The 17,812-nt window shown below is 39.5% G+C and overlaps 1 protein-coding gene across 2 annotated transcripts in view; it reads left to right on the plus strand.

The window, feature by feature from the left end:
- Positions 1 to 17,812, plus strand: part of marchf8 (membrane-associated ring finger (C3HC4) 8) — a 90,478-nt gene that overhangs the window by 56,273 nt on the left and 16,393 nt on the right. For both annotated transcript variants that reach the window (XM_058651121.1, XM_058651120.1), the window contains exon 3: positions 5,492 to 5,542. In XM_058651121.1, the coding sequence (XP_058507104.1) occupies positions 5,492 to 5,542 (51 nt within the window). The remainder of the gene's footprint in view (positions 1 to 5,491; positions 5,543 to 17,812) is intronic.

The raw sequence follows: 17,812 nt of genomic DNA on the forward strand, positions 1-17,812 counted from the left end.
ATCAACTGAGTCACTGCCACGTAAAACAGCCCTCTGTCTCTGTCTCTGTCTCTGTCTCTGTCTCTCTCTGTCTCTGTGTGTTCGGGACATGCAGAAAAAATAGAGCTTCTTCTAAATGGTGTAAATCCAACTGCTGACATTTTAGAGATACAGTGTATTGTGCACGTCCGGTGCCAAAATGGTTGTTATTGCCAAGGTGTCCATTGCCCAGAACTACTTTTGACTGATTCAGTCTGTCCTTGGCCTGACATTTTTTATCCCGCTGGCATCAGGAATAAAGATGCATTCACAGATTCCTCCAATAATCATTCATAAATCAGTTTTTCTGTGCTGTGTGATTCCATTAACCTCTAAAAACAGGGTGTTTGTTAATATAGCTGGAGTCTTTGGTTGGCTGTGAGGCAGAGGAAGATGAATTTGTCAGTTAGTTAAGTTGTTTGTCATATTCCGGGCAACAGAACGTCTTCATGAGGCTTCTTCATGTTTCTGGCAAAGTCTGATAGAAACCATGACAGATTACAATGCACTGCAGCCAAATGACTTTCTTTCACTAAGGATCCTCTGTCTTGCAAACTTGCAGCTGGAAAAAAAACCAAACAGTTTCTTTACCAGTAAGAGCAGATGCAGCAGCTTCTCTGGTAGCAGGAAAATGCAGGTGGAGGGGCTTAACGAACGGCTCTCATTTGCAACTCTCACCTCTCGTGTGCAGTTCAGTTTCATTGTCTGTGCCGTTGGAGCGAGCGAGCGAGCACAGATGGCCCCCGGCCCGTCTGATGGAAAGTGTCAGGTTTGTGTTCTGACTCTGGTGTGAAATAGTTGCAGAGACCAGAAGGAAGTATCTGCTTACAAGAGTCTCTTCACTGATGTAGAATTTGCAGGTGAAATAAAGAATTTAATTACAAAAAAAAAAAAGAGCAACAGTTTATGTCATAACATTCAGTGTTTACACGTATAATCCCGTTAATTACATCACGGCTGCAGTGATTACAGTGCTTATCTTTATCTGTTGTGATAAAATTGACCTGAATAACACTGATTGTTTCATGTATTCCATAGAAAGGAAGCTTGTTGTTCAGGTCTCTCCTCCCCTCCCCGTGCTAATGAGCTGTCTTTGGCGTCCTCAGTAATTAGATTTAACCACATGACTTAAATTTGACCAATCAAACTGTTGTTGCTGTCGAGTCCAGCAAACACGTCATCGTCTCTCAGATCCTCTGAATCTCATGTCCCATCAACCACCACCGGTGTTTGTGCGCGTCCTGGAAAAAAGACGTTTAAAGTACATATTTTCTGTCTGTGAATAGCAATTTAGTTCAGTAAAAAGGAACAACATCAGGAATTCTCTATCACCATTAAGCAGATATACTAAAAGAACCAGAAATGAATCACATTACCTGAAGAAATAGGTGGAATCAACATCCTGACGCTCGCTTCCTAAAAGATAAAGAAAGGATCTTAACCGTCACCTCTTCACCACTTCAGGGCAGACTTTAGTGTGAAGATTTGACGAAGCTCCTGTTTGTTTGTAATAAGTCCCAACTGTGAACATTTTGCTTATTTGAATAGTTTTATTGTCAGGGCTTGAACACCACACATTGATTAATTTGTGAACAAAAAACTTGTTTGTAAAAGCGCTTTGTCTGACTGTCAAACCGCTTTACTGCGATACTGAACGGAGAAAAACAGCAGATCTCCACATTTAAGAAGCGACTGAGTCTTCAGTCCAAAGCACTAATGTTGAAAAAGTTGAGTTTGGGAGAAAAAAAAAAACTCTAAAAAAGGAAAGTTTAACTTGTCATTTTTTTTTTAGATTTTTACATAGAAGTGAACTCTTTTGTCCCTGAGGACAGAGACCCGAGTCCTGAAGGACAGGACAATCCCTCTGACTATGACCTGTATGACCTCCTCTTGTACTCTTTTTTTTTTTTTTTTTTTTTTTTCCTTTTATAAAGCACTGGTTTTCAGAGTGGTCTGAAGGTTGTGTTATCAAAAAGCATGAGCTGATTCAGACACAGACACAGCAGACTGCGAAACCTGAGCCGCTCTTTATCAGAATTATGTATGAGCCCCCCCCCAAAAAAAATCCCGGTTCTCTATAGTCTCGTGTCGCGGCGGCAGTGAAGGTGACTGCTGGACCCCAAACTGTCAGTAACGCCGCTCAGAAGAGATGAGTTTCAGAGAAATGGGGTTGGTATGAAAGAGAGGACACACAGAAATGGTGCCGACCCTCATGTCCTGTAGTCTGCCTTCAGCCTCTGAGCTCTAATCACGGGTATCTATAAAAGTCATCGGCCTGCTCGCGACCTTGTTATTTTCCAGAAACAAATCTCCTTGTTACTCCCACTTTTTCATTCATTTCTTCAAGAAGGGAGGATTAAGGCCAAGGATCATCAGTTTGAGCTTTTCTTTTCGTCGAGCCTGTTATCCTGCCGGCCATCTCCTCCGAGATGTGGCTTTTCATCGTTTTTTGGCAATGACACTATTGATTTGCTGCACAAATTGCACCCACTGAGATCTGCGTGCACCACTGTGTGTGAGGACGATGAAGATGTAATATGGCATGGAGATCTGTCTCATTGTAATCCACTAGTATCCAGAGAGTGAGGCAGATTTGCCTTGTTTTGCAGTTTGTTAAAGTACAAGTGGCACCAGACAAACTTTAGATGTCTTTACTATCTTTACTGTTTGCTATGTGATACTATCCTATCACAGCAAAAAGAAAAATAGCAACAAATAGCTGTCGCTTGACTGATTTATTAGTCAGTTTGGTTCATTTGAATTTTTGTTAACTGGCATTGGCTGATTATTATTTAATTCATTAATTGAGCGAGTATTTATCTAAGTTTACACCTTTTTCCTTCTCAGAAACTTAATAAACACTGCTATGTCTGCAGTGTGGACAATGAATCACATTTGAGAGTCAGGAAACAAGTGTTATTCAATAAATGTTTATTCAAGTTAAGCAATTTTGTGGATGACTTGTTATTATGTGTCTGTGTTCTTTCAGATCAGCCCAAAAAATATTGGCACGAACGATTGGCAAAGGGCTGCATTGACTTAATAAGATTGCATCTGCCTCAGAAAAAACCCAGATCTCTCCACCTCTGTTCGGTGAAAATTGTGGATAATAATAATAATAACCTTTCATTTATGTCAGTCAGCTGTTGTTGTCAGCAGTGGCACCGTGAGTGCACTCGAAGCTGTTACTGTAGCCTCAGGTTTCTGAACTTCACGGTTTGATTTTACACGCCTTCAACTGTTTCATGTGTGTTTTCTCACCTTAAAAAAGCACTCGAGACTGAGACTGTGATGTGATGGATAAACAGCTGACCACAGATGGATGACAAAATATAGCTTATTTTTAAAGGATAATCAGTTTGGGGTCTTTTATTTCTATGTGTGTAAGTATTTGCACCACACTACAAGCTGTAACTATGCAACAGTGTGATAATAGGGAAACGCAGCACAGCTTATTTTTACTTTAATACCACAGTGGTCTTGATGTCTTTAAAAATGTGTGCAATCAATAGCGAGACAGCCATTATTGTGAGCACAATATAAAGAGAAGAGAATTTCTTCACATTTGGTCTCGGGAATGTCAGAGGTCACGGCCACGACAACCTCTCAAATCTGTTTTTGGCCGTAACTCAAGAAAGATATGTGTGTGTGTGTGTGTGTGTGTGTGTGTGCGTGTGCGTGTGTGTGCTCGTAAATCCACGGCTAGAACGGCAAGAACACATAGTAAGAGGTTGGCAGATTAATACATTAGGTGAGTACAGTTTGACATCAGAGAAAATGGCCTCACACCTGACATTTATTCAATCTAAGTGGCAAGAAATTGCATATATAGATGGATAGAGATGTGTTTTCCTCTGGTAAAATGTCTGATGTATGCACAAACATGTCCGGATGTAAACGCAGGTTATGCCATCAGTGTTTATATGATGTTATCTTTAATGTCCTCCAGCGTCTAGGGAAATAAGATTGAAGATGGAAGGAAGTAGAGAGAGAGACTTTGTTACATGCCCCTAGTCCTCTGTTACCATGGCAACTGGTCACAGCTAGGAATTGAATTGCTTCAGTAATTAACATGGGTAACATTTTGTGTTGTCTTTTTGTTGTATCATCATATGCGTGTGTGTGTGGAGAGTGTGAGAGCCTGCATGTGGCTGAATTTTCATCCACTGAAATATCTGTCAAAAGTTAGTCAGATATAGATGATGATGATGATGATGATGATGATGATGATGATGATGATGATGATGATGATGATGATCTTGGATAGCAGGCATTCTAAATATCATACCTGCTATTTAGCTTCAAGTGCCTTTGTATTTTAGATACAGCCTGCAGAGCAGCTGGAACTGTGTAGTGGACAAGCAGCATATGTTGCTATCTTAACTGAAGGACCTGTACTGTGTATATAGAGTTGGTTTAGGTGCAGTGGAACAGTCAATAGGAGCATTGCATTTAGACGGCAGCTTTATAGGTTCAATTCTGGGTTTCTGGTATAATAAAGCTGCAGTGTTTGTTGTGCTGTGTGCAGTAAGATGAGGTGGCGGTCAATAGAGGCCCCCACAGTGAATTTATGCCCCTAACTGTGTAATCTCTTTTTGCTTTTATGTATACAATTAAAATGACTCATTCCAAAGAGCTTATTTCCATTTGTCAGGCCTGGTTTGAACTCCATATTATGTAACTGTGATTGATTACTCATTAAAGACCCACATGAAGCTTTAATGCCAGCTCTGAATGCCAGTGTCTGCGCGCGTCGCCAATGCAAGCAGACGACAGGAAACTCAGAGGAAACCGAGGATCATTACGGCCTCGAGACAGAACCCGACTGTGCCGAGTGCTGGAAGGGTTTTCCTGTTCCGCTCCCCGGGTCGTCGCACAAATATTGAGACACCGTTTGATGTGGAGTTTGAACGGATGTGTTGCGTATAATGGGCTCGGCTACATTTTGTCCGGACCGAAACAAACTCGATTTACGCCTGTAAGATGCCCAACGGCTCAGGCTCACTCTGGCCCGAGCTTTGATGCCCTCATTAGATGGAGATAAACCGTGAATCAGTCCCACCTGTTCCTGTTGAAACCTAACATTAGTTGAGTTACCGTATCTTCACCATAACATTTGTTCATTATCTTATAATCTGCTTAGATTCCACTGCTTGTATTGTGGCTCCGAGGGTAGCAGTGTCTCTCGCGTTGTCCGCCGCTTTAATCCAGCCTGAACAATCTTAATTCAACTAATTAAATACATTTCCATATTACGGATGCAGCACAATATTTGCTTCAGTTGGTCAAATGTTAATTATGTGCTTAAGTTGAGCAGTCCTTGTACAGCCTCCATTCATTATGAGCACAATGTGATGTGGTGAACAATAATTACGATTACGAGGCAGCCTCTGTGTTGCATGCATGTGCAGCTTTACAGGAATTGTTTATTTCTCTGTGTCTGAATGTTTTTGTTTGTTTTTCTCCTCCGCAGAATGAAAAGCCTCTGGGTCATTCTGCAAGCAGGTCCAGCAATATCTCAAAGGTGAGCAAAGCTTCACACGTGTAATTCATAAAGCACACACACACACACATGCTGTACAATTTAAAACAAAACAAAACAAAACAAAGCATATGCATAAAGCTGCAATGCAGAGCCTGAAAACAGGCAGAACTATTAAGATCTGACTGAGGGAGCGTTTGTGTGTATACAGCAGCAGTGCAGGAGGGGGTGGAGTGGAGCGTTAATCCCATTAAACTGCAGAAGGACTTGGTGTCTTTGTGTTTTCAGTCATACTCCAACCTGTTTGCTGCCACCTCACTTTGTTCAGCATCCGTCTGTCTTGTCGTGAAGCGAATCGCAATATGAGATCTTAGTGCCAATACACTGAGAAACACAGAGATAGGTTCATATTTAAAAGCTGCACACTTCAGTTTTGAGATTTAAACACAGCAACGAGTCCAGAGGCCCTGATCGCAGATGCTCTAGATCTAAGAATGAAGGTATCAGATGAAGCTCGGGGAGCAGGAAGTGGTACATGGAGTTAGAAGTTCAGCTGGATAACCTGGAGCAAGGCTTTAACAGTTTAGACCAAGATCTTAAAATCAATTCTAAAAGCAAGAGGCTGTGGTTGTGCAAACTGTGGAGTCTGTGTTGAGTTGGAGACAAAGATACAGAGACAGAGATAGACGTGTAGTTGAGTGAGAGCAGCTAATGGATGCTTCTATCACATCGCATCGCTCCCTAATCACTCCTCCTCTTTCATCAGTTCTTTAGAAAGCAGATTGTGTCGTCACTGCACAAACCTCTGTGCTCCGCGACTCCTGTCTTTTCTACATTTTCTCACCTTCTTTCCTCCCTCCTCCCTTTCTCCAGCTCAGGCCGCGGCCTGCATCACATGTAGCTTCAGGGCTCCCACGCTCGCTCTCCTGAGCCTCTGACGGGATAAACCCCGTTGCTTGTGCTAATAGATGTCACGGCCACCTCATTACCATGAAGTGCTCTGACAATAATGTTTAATCCACAAGCCGTTAGCACTTAGATAATAGATCTGATGATACTGACAATGGCTTTCATATGTGCACTGCAGACATTGTTTTAGCCTTTATGCTAATCGGGATTTGTTTAATGTTTTATGGACTTGATCCTGAACTTAGACTCTCGGTATATTATATTTATCAAATCACAACCACAGCTTTATTAGAGCTTATGCTGTTTTAGGGGAAGGAATGCTAGTGGTCCAATAAATCAATCCCCAGTTTAAACCAATGCTTGTTCACCACTAATTCATATGACATTTCCAACAAGCAGTACAGTGCATTTCAGTTTTGTCGTGGAGCGGTAAACCCTGATGTGGCTTGTGTTTCCACTGTGGGAAGTCGGCTACACAAATGGTGTGACATCATACCAGCTTGTCACCTCGTAGTAGGACTAAAAGCATATTTAAAATGATGACTGTGTGATATTTGTGCAGATCTGTGAGAAACAAAGATGTTTACTTCAGTCTGTATTTTGAACCACAAATATCTTTGATAAAAAAAATTAAATTCATTCATTACTACGCCCAAAAAAGATGACACAGTAAACATGAATCACACACTTCCTTGAACCATCTCTTCCCAGTTCCGCTCCTATTGTTGCACAAATGTCACACGATTATCTGTAAACCAGTTAGTGGACGACACTGTGTCTATCTCTACTTTTTAGGTGCCAACAGAGGAAAACACAAACGTGGGGACATTATAAATCCTTTATTTTGGTAATCTTCACAACTTAAGAAATGTTAATAAGTAATAACAACAAACCGAACTGAATCAACTGTACCGCTTGGCAGAGATGGGGCTAAAATGTCTGGTCACAAAAAAAACAAGAAGATAATCTATCAGCCTGTCTGCATGTGGTTGATGAAGACAAAAATATCACTGAAATGTCTCATGGAACTAAGACTCATTTCAGTAACATATGACTGAGTGAATTAAAAAAAGTAATAGGTTTACATTGGCATAAGCAGTAGATGAATGCATTGTTGTATTCATTCATTCATGTATTAATCTTATGTGGTTCAGCACAATGACTGTTTACAGGAGGAAGGTATTGGTCTGTCTCTGTCTAAAGGCAACAACATTTTAATTATATGACACAATGACACAGCGAAAACATGATTCTCAGAAGAACAAAACTATCTTTTGTCGTCTTAACGACAATAAAAATGTGATAACTTCTGTCATCACATTTTTTTTAATACAGATTAAAGGAACTAGATAATTGTTGTTGGCAGGTGGATTTTTTTTTTTTTTTTTTTATCAGAGCCAGAAAAGCTGCTTCCTCTGTTTTTGGTCCAGGTTTCTCATCTGTCAATTAACAGGTTGATTTATTCAGTTAGAGGTTTCTGTGAACGAATGAACACTTTTCATTGTCACTGAATGTCGTACCTGGGCTGCCGCTCCTCTGATGAATGTGTGTGTCATAGAGCGACGGAAGTAAAGTACGAATGAAGTTCATAAGTTGGACGGCTTTAATTAATGAGCAGCACTCGGGCTCTCAGCGGGTGTTTCCTGCTCCTTCCTACAGGGAGATTCTCTTCAATGGCAGCTTTTAAATCTGTATTAACTGTCTGCCGGGAGTCTCTGTGTTTGAAGAGTTGTTCGAATCACCAAAGCATTTTGGGCTCAATTAAGTGAGGAGCTAGTACATGAAGTGCTCTCCAAACTACACAGAGAACGTCACACAAAACACACAAAAAGCACAAGTGCACTGAGATCAAAAGTGGATTATCGGAGAGTTTTCTTCTTTTTTTTATTTCATTTTCAGAAAAAAACCCCACTTATACTGGTAGCTGCTTTGAATCAGAAGATGATGTTATGCATATATGCAGCATTTTCTTTTTTCCTGCTCTCTGCAGTGTATTGGCAGCATGAGTGGGAACATTTTCATATTTATAGTCTATAATATTCCCCTTTTTTGCTGAGAGAAGGAAAAAGGAGGTCAAGCTCATTTATGTTGTAAAGCTTCAGACAATCAAAAATAAAGATTTGATTTTCCTTTTCCCTGTACTGCTCTGGCGAGGTTCCAATGGAGCTGAGCCGATACTATATGTGACATCGTCAGACTGACGGCCACTGATTGGTCACTGAGTGTCATCACAGGAAGACGCACAAGATTCACCCTGAACAATGCCGAAATGTCGATCAGTTAAAAAGACTTAAAAATCATGAAAACTTGCGTTAATGTCCAACATTTAGCACAGAAATGTCTAAAATCTCAGGATTTAACAGAGGAGTCTGGTGTAAAACTAACCAAACCGTCTAGAGTTGAGCCGTGCCGTGCCGTGCCGTGCCGTGCTGTAAACCATGTAGTGTAAAACCTGATGTACACACGTCCTCTGTTGATGTGTGACAGTGTCAATGTTGACTGACACTGAAACAAACACAACTTTACTTCCGGTGATACAAATTCAAACTGAATGACGTCAAAAATCAATGTGCTCTTTCCCAGTTGTTGACCAATTTGGAGGATCCCTCTAAATAACCCCAGTATAAGCCTGACGGTAACCTTTTTAACATTTCCACTGCGATGTGGTCTTTGAAGCAGCCGGAAGAAATTCTTCATTAAGTCAAAGCACCTCCTTTACCTCTCCATTGTAACCTGGCAGGACACTTAGGGCTGTTATTTTTGTGCTCTCCGTCCTCTGACATTTATTTGTAGACAGCCGCTGATTTGTTGTTTGTGTTCTTTTCATTTACCAATGCTCTTCTTCCTGAGGATGACTCAGAAAACCCTCTTATCTACTGCCAGCTATTCACTTCCACTGGATTATCCGTCATTAGACGTACACCAGACGTAGATTTGAATAATAATAACGCTTGCAGCTTTTAACCGGGGGGGGGTGGATTGTCTTTTAAGATGATATTACTACCACAGCGGGCTTGTAGCTGTGAGGTGTTTAGATGTACAGTCTTAAAAAGAAACATGTTTGCCCAAATCCAAAAGCTCTTTGTAGCTCGTCTGCCTGTTTGTTCACTGGTTATTTTTTGGTTTTAAAAAATGAAGTGCTGTGTTGAAAGAGAGACGTGCTCGAGGGCATATAATTGTTTGTTTTTGGGTTTTTTTTTGCTAAATGAAAGAATAATGAATGGAAAACACTCTAAAGAAGTTGTATAAGGTTTGTCTGAGTGCAGAGTGTGGGCTGAGGATTGATTTGGCGTGAGTGGAGTTTCCACTCGGCGAGGTCAGGAGGCTTCGCTGTAGCATTTCTTTCTCCTCAGCACAGGACCAGGGGAGCTCTGCGCTGCCCCTTACACTGTGTGCAACAAGGTTTAAAGTATTTCCAACGTCATAAAGACATGAATCAGTGACCCAACGCTCTGTGAGGCTTCAGTTTCTTAGTCAGCCGAACATGCAGCCCTCCGAAAATTCATTTTTTGCATCGCTTTGAGGTTCCGGTGCTTCAGAGCACAGTCCATGTTTGTCCTCCACGTCTCAAGAGGACCACTTTTACTGGTCTTTTCCATTTGGCTGACCGCATATATTTAACTCAAGCACTGAGCCAAACCACTGTTGTAAAGAAAGATCATTTCTTGGAACCCACCATATTTTTTTGTTATGCGTGTTTTTTTTTTTTGAGTTGCTCAGTCTGACACCGTCGCTCATTGTTTTTCTGCTGAAGCCGACTCTGGTGCGGAGAGGATCCAGGCTTGAATGGTTTCCTTATAAAACGCTTCTGATGGAAAGTGCTGTCGATTATTTTGTCCACAAAGTTTTTAAATTACATCTGTGGAAATTTTGCAAAGTTCTGTCTCTGAGGCAGCACAGTCACGTCTACAATCTGAGGTCATAGTGTGGGATGTTGTTGTTAATTATGGCTGCAATAATGATTACTTTTATTATCAATCATTCTTCGTTGTCTTTTTTTCTGAAGAATATTAAAATAAAGTATAATATATCCACTCACTGGCTTCTCCATTAGCTTTTCTCTGGCCGTCTGCATAACCTGCATAACCACTTTTCCTGAAATTATTCTCTTAGCTGACTGTGGATTCTCTGCACTTGCTTTGTGTCATAAGTAGAGGTTTTCATACCTGTGTGATTATAACAATCGACAAAAACCCCTTTACTTTTACTTCTTGTTGCAAAAATAATTACTCTTTGACATGAACTTTAAAAATGATTGTATTTTTTAAATATCCTTACTCACACTACGTGTTTAACGTGGGTGACGAGCGGGACAGGAAGTCAGACACCGTCGCAACATTAAAAGCGGTATTATTTCAGAGTAAAAGCGCCCGTTTTTTTTGTAATAATTGCTTTGTTCCGATCATTTTGTTCTTTGTAATTGACTGTCCTTTTACCACGATGACATAGTTGCAGCTGAGTAATAATCTTAAAGGAACTGTTGTGGTTGGCAGATTCTCTGTAAAATATTTGGTTTATACTAAGTATAAGTATCCATTTTTCTTTTTAGCAACAGTATTTTGTTAGATTCTTCACAGCCTGAGGCTCTGTTCAGATCTGTCAACAGTCTGACATGATGTGCTTATTTCATATCAACCGTTTCACCACTGGACTCCACTGGTGGTTGAAATATATGTGACGGGATATTAGGGCCACATTGAGAAAAAAGTTTGTTAACAGACTTCGAGAATACAGTTGTACATTTATGAGAATAAAGTCGTACATTTATGAGAATAAAGGCGTACCTTTCTAATAAAGGTGTAATATTGTAACCTGTTGTTTTAGAAGAGGGGAGTCGTTAAAATGAGGGCTGTGGAGCATTTCGTGGAATTGTACTTTAGAATAGGTTTCACAAACAAGGAGATACTTAATATTTTTGGCACATCAGCATCACATTGTCATAAGTATCAGGACTTTGAAAAGTAAATCGCTGATTTTGTGGAGGGGGAAACGGCTTTTTTCTGCGGAAAAAATACGCTTTCTTGCTCTCCTCTTCTAAAACAACAATATTACGACTTTGTTCTCGTAGATTTACGACTTTAATCTCATAAATTAAGACTTTATTCTCACGACTTTATTCTCATAAATGTACGACTTTATTCTCGAAGATGTATATCTGTGATTTTTTTTTTTTTCCCCAATGTGGCCCTAATACAAGATAAAGATATATATATATATATATATATATATATATATATATATATATATTATATATAGATGGAACACATTATATTTGATATTAAAAGGATAAGACTATGTTTATGATGTGCGTTTGCTTCTCTGTTAGCGTCTTGTCAACATCAGGCACTTTTCGCGGCGTCTGTTTTGGCAAACGTGTCCGTCTTGTTAGAAGCTTTTTTTCCCGCCGCCGGCCGGTGATTCATTGTTCCTGTTATGCTGAAGGTTATTCTTTGAAAGGCCCCAGTGGATAAAAAATGAGAGCTGTATCTCTCCCCGGGCAGAGGTGGTAAAAAAAAAAAAGAGAAGATTTGATGCAGATGTAAGAAAAGCAGGAAGGAGTTGGTTGGGGAAAAAAGTGAGAGAATAATTTATGCTCAGATGAAGGATGTGTGTGTGCTCAAGGAGAGAGAGCTTCAATGGAGGAGTTACGATAATAAAGTGAGAGACATAAAAGGAGCTCCAACAGGTATTCATTTCAGTCTGTTTGTACTTGTATGTGTTAGCTCTTTAGAACCCTTTTCTGGTGTAAACATTGACCATGTCAGACCAAAACCTGGTCCAAATGAGGCAGAACTGCATTCCTGGCGAGCAGATAAGGATGAGTTAGATATTAGCTGGTGAAGGCTTTATTTACAGTAGGCTGTTCAAATGAATGGAAGTCAATGCACTGACTAGACCTGAACCATTTTATATAAATAGAGGATTGCGATTGTGAGAGGGAATGGTAATGTTTTCATTATTATTCTCTCATTTGAGTAACCTATTTTAAATGGTGACTGTGTGATATTTTTTGTGCAGACAAAGGTGTTTTCTTCAGTCTGTAGAGTATCATGTGTTATAGGCCAGGACAACATTTCATCTAAAAATGGTATTTTGCCTTTAAGAAATATTGAAATAGGCCGTGCTGCGACTGTGAAAACATTTTGATTAATTGTTCGGCCCCAGCAGTGACCCAAGTAGATGAAAGTGGTGCACAAATGTACAAATGTGAGTGGAAAAAAGTTGAGTCATCAGAGAAAGCAAATGTATGTCTATCAGAGCTAATACTGAGGTGGTGGATGTTAACTTAGCACTGATTATTGTGGTAATTCTGTGAAACTACAGAGGTCAAATACGTCCTCAAAGCACCTCTGAATGTGGTTTTAGTGATGGGATCTGAGGACACATTAAGGCCGTTCAGACCTACAGGATACTTTGTGTGCACACGGATGGAATACCAGGCCTGAACGTGGTCTAAGGTTAGGGTTGGGAATCGGTGTCGGTCCGATACTGGTCAATATAACTGGACATAAAAGAAATGGAACCGCAGATACAATCAAAAATCCATAAAATGAGCCAAAAGCCTTTTAGCTGAGTCATGTTTGCGCTGTTTATTTCTCCTTTTTGGGGAGAACAATATTTGTTACACAGTTGGAGAATTATGTGTTTGAAATGACTCGGCACAAATGTGTTGTTAACAGCTTCATCATTCATTAATGGTCTAAAATGACTTTATTGGATGAATATCTGTAGATATTTTAGTCTGTGATATCGGGTTTGGGACTTAAAAAACTTAATTTAAAGTAATTAAGGTCTAGTTTAGTAATGGAATATTAAATGTATCTTTTTGCTGATCTTGTGATGTCTCTTTTGTAAAATGTATCTGTGAACTTAAATATATTTAAATGATAATGTCCAGGGGCACACAGTTAAGATTGACTATAACATTATGAAGCATTAACACTTGTGGATTAAGATTTTATGGTAAGTGCCGTGAGTCGAGGACGGGAATGACCGGGAAGTGTAATGTAGCAGAAGTTAAGGTCTGAATTAGTGTAATTATTATAACCCCTATTCAAATAAATGTTATGATTTTATATGCGAGTGAAATACTTTGTACTACCTCATGTGGTGGGAGATTGGATGCCTTTCCTTTTTTTCCCCTCTTCACTTCCAGTAATTGTTGACTTGTGTCCAACACATTTTTATCTGCACCTGTTAAAATAGAACAGCTCACAGTGTTCTGGTCATTCATTAAACACAGACACTCCTTTACTTCATTGAAAGTCCTCGTCACACGAGAGCCCAGTTATGAGGACGTTTTAATCCCAGTATGAAGCATCGACACACATGTTGGGAAGTTAATCATTATGCTTTCAACCATGTTGTTATTATCATCATCGTGTTCTTGTATCTGATCAGAGTCAGTTATTAGTTTGCCCGACGCTCACTACCATGAATGATTAACACACACACACACACACACGGGAACATCTTATTTATACACTGACAATATCTTAATCATGTTCACTGTCATCACTGCTGTAGTGATTCATCTCATGACGAATGGATGGCACAGGATCATACTATCCTGTGCCAACAGTGCAATCATGACCAGCCTTTTATTCTTTTAGTTATTGTATTTAGATCATAGCGTTGTGTGATATCAGTTACTTGTTTTTGGATATTGATGTGAAAGCACTGAAGCATTGTGTTTCACTTGTGTATTTTTAGTAAAAATGTCCAATGGCTTTGCAAATGAATGTTTAATCACTTGCGTTAGAATGTTATGTTTTTCCGATCTCTTTCTCTCATGTAAGCGCTGTCAACATGTTAACGTAATTACGCTACAGTTTGTGCTAGCGGAAAAAATCCAACGTTTTCTGAAAGCTTACAAATTGCACGTCAAAGCCAACATGTGGTTATTAGGGTAATTTCACTCGCGCTGTTGCAGGTAGCCGGCGAATCAGATTCTTTGTTGCCAGAGAGGAGAGAGTTGGAAAAACACCTGTACATAGTTTCCATTTTTTTGGCCTGTTTTTGGACATTGAAACACAATCTCAAACAAACGTTACTCTAAATACTGTTAATTTAACACGCAAAATCTGGTGTTCATGTACAACTACAGTGTTTTTTGTAGTTTTTTTAAATAAATTCATTTTAAATTGTTAATACACTATTTTAACGTGCAGTAAATTGTAAATAACTGCCAGATATTGAAAGTTATTCTGTAAAAATGGGCAAAGCACTTACTCACAGGACATGTTTTATTGCTTTTATGGTTTAAAATAAGCACAGACAGACATTTTGAGGCTTATGTGTTAAAGGGTTAACAGCAGCCTGGTATGTGAACTATTGAGAGTAAGACATTAAAAATGAAAAGTATCAACAGAAACTGAATGATTTGAGGAAATGCTTCTTAAAATGAAAGGTTGATGTTGAAGTGTTAGTGATGTCTAATGGTGACACGGCAGATAAGATAAGGAAGTGCACAGACCGTGTACCAGAAAGAATTGTCAGTTCCTCTTTTGCGTCTTTAGCTTTCACACATGAAATGCTGCCTTTAGTTGGTTTGTGTGTTTGCACTGCTCTACAAACATGGCGGTACAACACATTACAACTTATGCTACAACTTTTAGCATAAGTTGTAGCTGAAACAACTTATAAATATTATTTATAAATAAATAAATTATTATTATTTTTTATTATTTTATTAATCAATTTTAATAATCTACCTCAAAATTCAATGCTATGTGTTGGTTTTTATCTGCTTGCCAAGCAACGAAATTAGTTTTCTGTGCAATGACAATAAAAGGAAGTCTTAGTCTAAGTATAAAAATGATTTTTACTTACACACTGGACCTTTTGTAATATCACATGACGCCAGTAGAAAAGTGAGGACGAGTGTCTCTGGGGGACAAACAGGACAGATAAAGTCCCGTTAGAAAAACAGGCTGAAGGGCACAGCTAAACATTGAGTTTTCTATCGACTGCTGTCAGACCATGAGCTATACATTTCCCCATAGTTAGGCATGAAATCAATAAGATAATTAGTTTCTCGCTGAAAATGCCTGCCCCTCCCACGTCCTTATGTTAGCAACACAAAGACTATCTGATCTCATTCCTTATGTCCCCTGTCACTGAGCTTCATCACGTCTTGTAATATCATATCATTGAATAGACTTTTCCAGACAATTGGATTCAGACTTTCTCTCGAGCAGTGCTTCTCAGACTTTTTATACCGAGTACCACATGAGAAAATACTGAGCGCTATAAATAAAGTAACACCATTATCACCAATGTTAACATCGAGCGGTGTAAATAAGTCAGCTACAGACTTTTACAGACAGTCGGCTAAGATCATTTGCTCTCTCATCATCCTCCTCTGCCTCATATATACTTCACACACTGGTATAGTGACATTAGATTAACGTGGAGCGAGAGATAAGGGGACTCTTATTATTATTATTATTATTTAATGTATTGTTATTTCTGTGTTAGTTGTTTCATGTTGTTTACACTCTGGTCAAAATTCTTCAGCTCCACTCCGATCACATACCCTGGTTTGTACAGTTTGTAGAACAGCGTTTCTGATTTTCCTCCACCAGTACCACCAAAGGAAGCTTGCGTACCACTGGTTGTACACAACGTGCCACAGCTTGAGAACCATGACTCTTGAACAGTGGGCTCAAACGCGCAGCCCTCCAATCAGTTTCATGCGGCACGCCAAATGATTTTGCATCAAATGTCAATTTTTTTTTTTTTATTGTGAACTAAATATTTTAAACACTTTTATTTTGAAATTCCCCCAATCCATTCCAACTGTATTTATAAAGTAATTTAAAACAGTGGATCATAATGACATAAAAGCTCATATGTGGCAAAAAAATACTTATGAAAAAAGAATAAAAAGACATATTGTTGTATAATTTTAAGCTCATACTGCACAGTTGTTTTTTTCCCAAACCAGATGGGGTTTTCTCACTTGACCGGCCCCTTCCTGAGCAGACTAGACGCTCAGTGGCCCCCAGGTCATTTGAGGTTGAGATCTCTGCTCTAGAATAATTATGGCAGGATAATATCTGGGTCAGGTGCTTTCACTTGCTGTGAATCATCCAGAACTTATCCTGGTGTGTTTGTTCCCATGTGGGGTCACATGGACGTTATCTGGAGATCTGACGATGGAGCCGGCAGCAGAAGTCATGGAAAATGTGCAGCTCCTCCTGAAAATGTTCACACTTCAGTGCATTTCTGAAAACGGCTCAAGACAAATATGATGCCAAAACCTGTTAGTAATTAGTGTTGGTTGCTTTGGCCATAACAGCACCAGCATTTGTATGGAATTAGATTTCTGTCAATATTTTCAAACTACACTTTTTAAGAAGCAAAGAAATATGAACACCACAAACAAAATATCGATTTAATCATTCAAAATAATTGTACAAAAATGATTATAATAAAAAAATGTTAGATACTTGGGGAACAAGTTCCAGACGGACAGCGACTCCAACCCTGTGATGACTTCCGCTCCAGAAATACATGTTGTTGACTGATTAAATCGATATTTTATATGCAATTTGTGTATTTTTATCTGTGTGGTTTTGTTTTGCGTCTTAACAAGTGTTGCTTGATTCGTGAAAAGCGGTGTTGGAAAATATTGACACAAATCTAATTCCGGACCTTTGCACCATGTTACTAACTGATAACAGGAAATGTTCTTAAGAAATCAAACAGGACACAAAAACAAGGGGCCAGAGTTATAATCAGTTTCAAGAACATCAGCCAGACATGTTTAAACCTAAATCTTATACTTTATTAATCCCCTTAGGGATTTTAGGGAAATTATTATTTCTCTGCATTTGACCCAGTGGGGACTTGTACCAGCAACCCTCCAGTTACAAGCCAAGTTGTCTTTCCACTTGGCCACAGGTTTACAACTTGTTTGATCAGTTCATCACTGGTGCTTTTTGCCGTGTCAGACGTTTTTGTCGCGGTGTTCAGCTCAGCTTTAAATGTGGGGGAGTAAACTGTGATCATAGCCTACAGATGTGATGGAGACAGCCTTGTCTTTTTCTCCACTTTACATAAAGCTGCCATAGATAATGCTTGATGTACTTTTATTATCCTGGCGTCGTCCTGAGCATCTGTTTAAAAATTATCCTCCGAGGCTGAACCCCCCCCCCCCTCCCCCCCGTCCTCAGCATCTCATTCTTCATAACTCTCGCTCTGTCTCACAGTCTGCCTCCTGCACTCCTGGTGTTTTTGCCTGCTCCATGACGCTCTGACACATTTTGTCTGGCACTACTTTAATCAGATACATTAACTGTTCTCTATGTTTTCCCTTTTTTTCTTCCTTTTTTATCACCTCGTGCATCAGTGTGTGATTCGTTTTCACTCTTTCTGTGTAGATGAGATATAGATGTT

The sequence above is a fragment of the Solea solea genome, chromosome 15 (assembly GCF_958295425.1).
Source record: "Solea solea chromosome 15, fSolSol10.1, whole genome shotgun sequence".
NCBI classification, from domain to species: Eukaryota; Metazoa; Chordata; class Actinopteri; order Pleuronectiformes; family Soleidae; genus Solea; species Solea solea.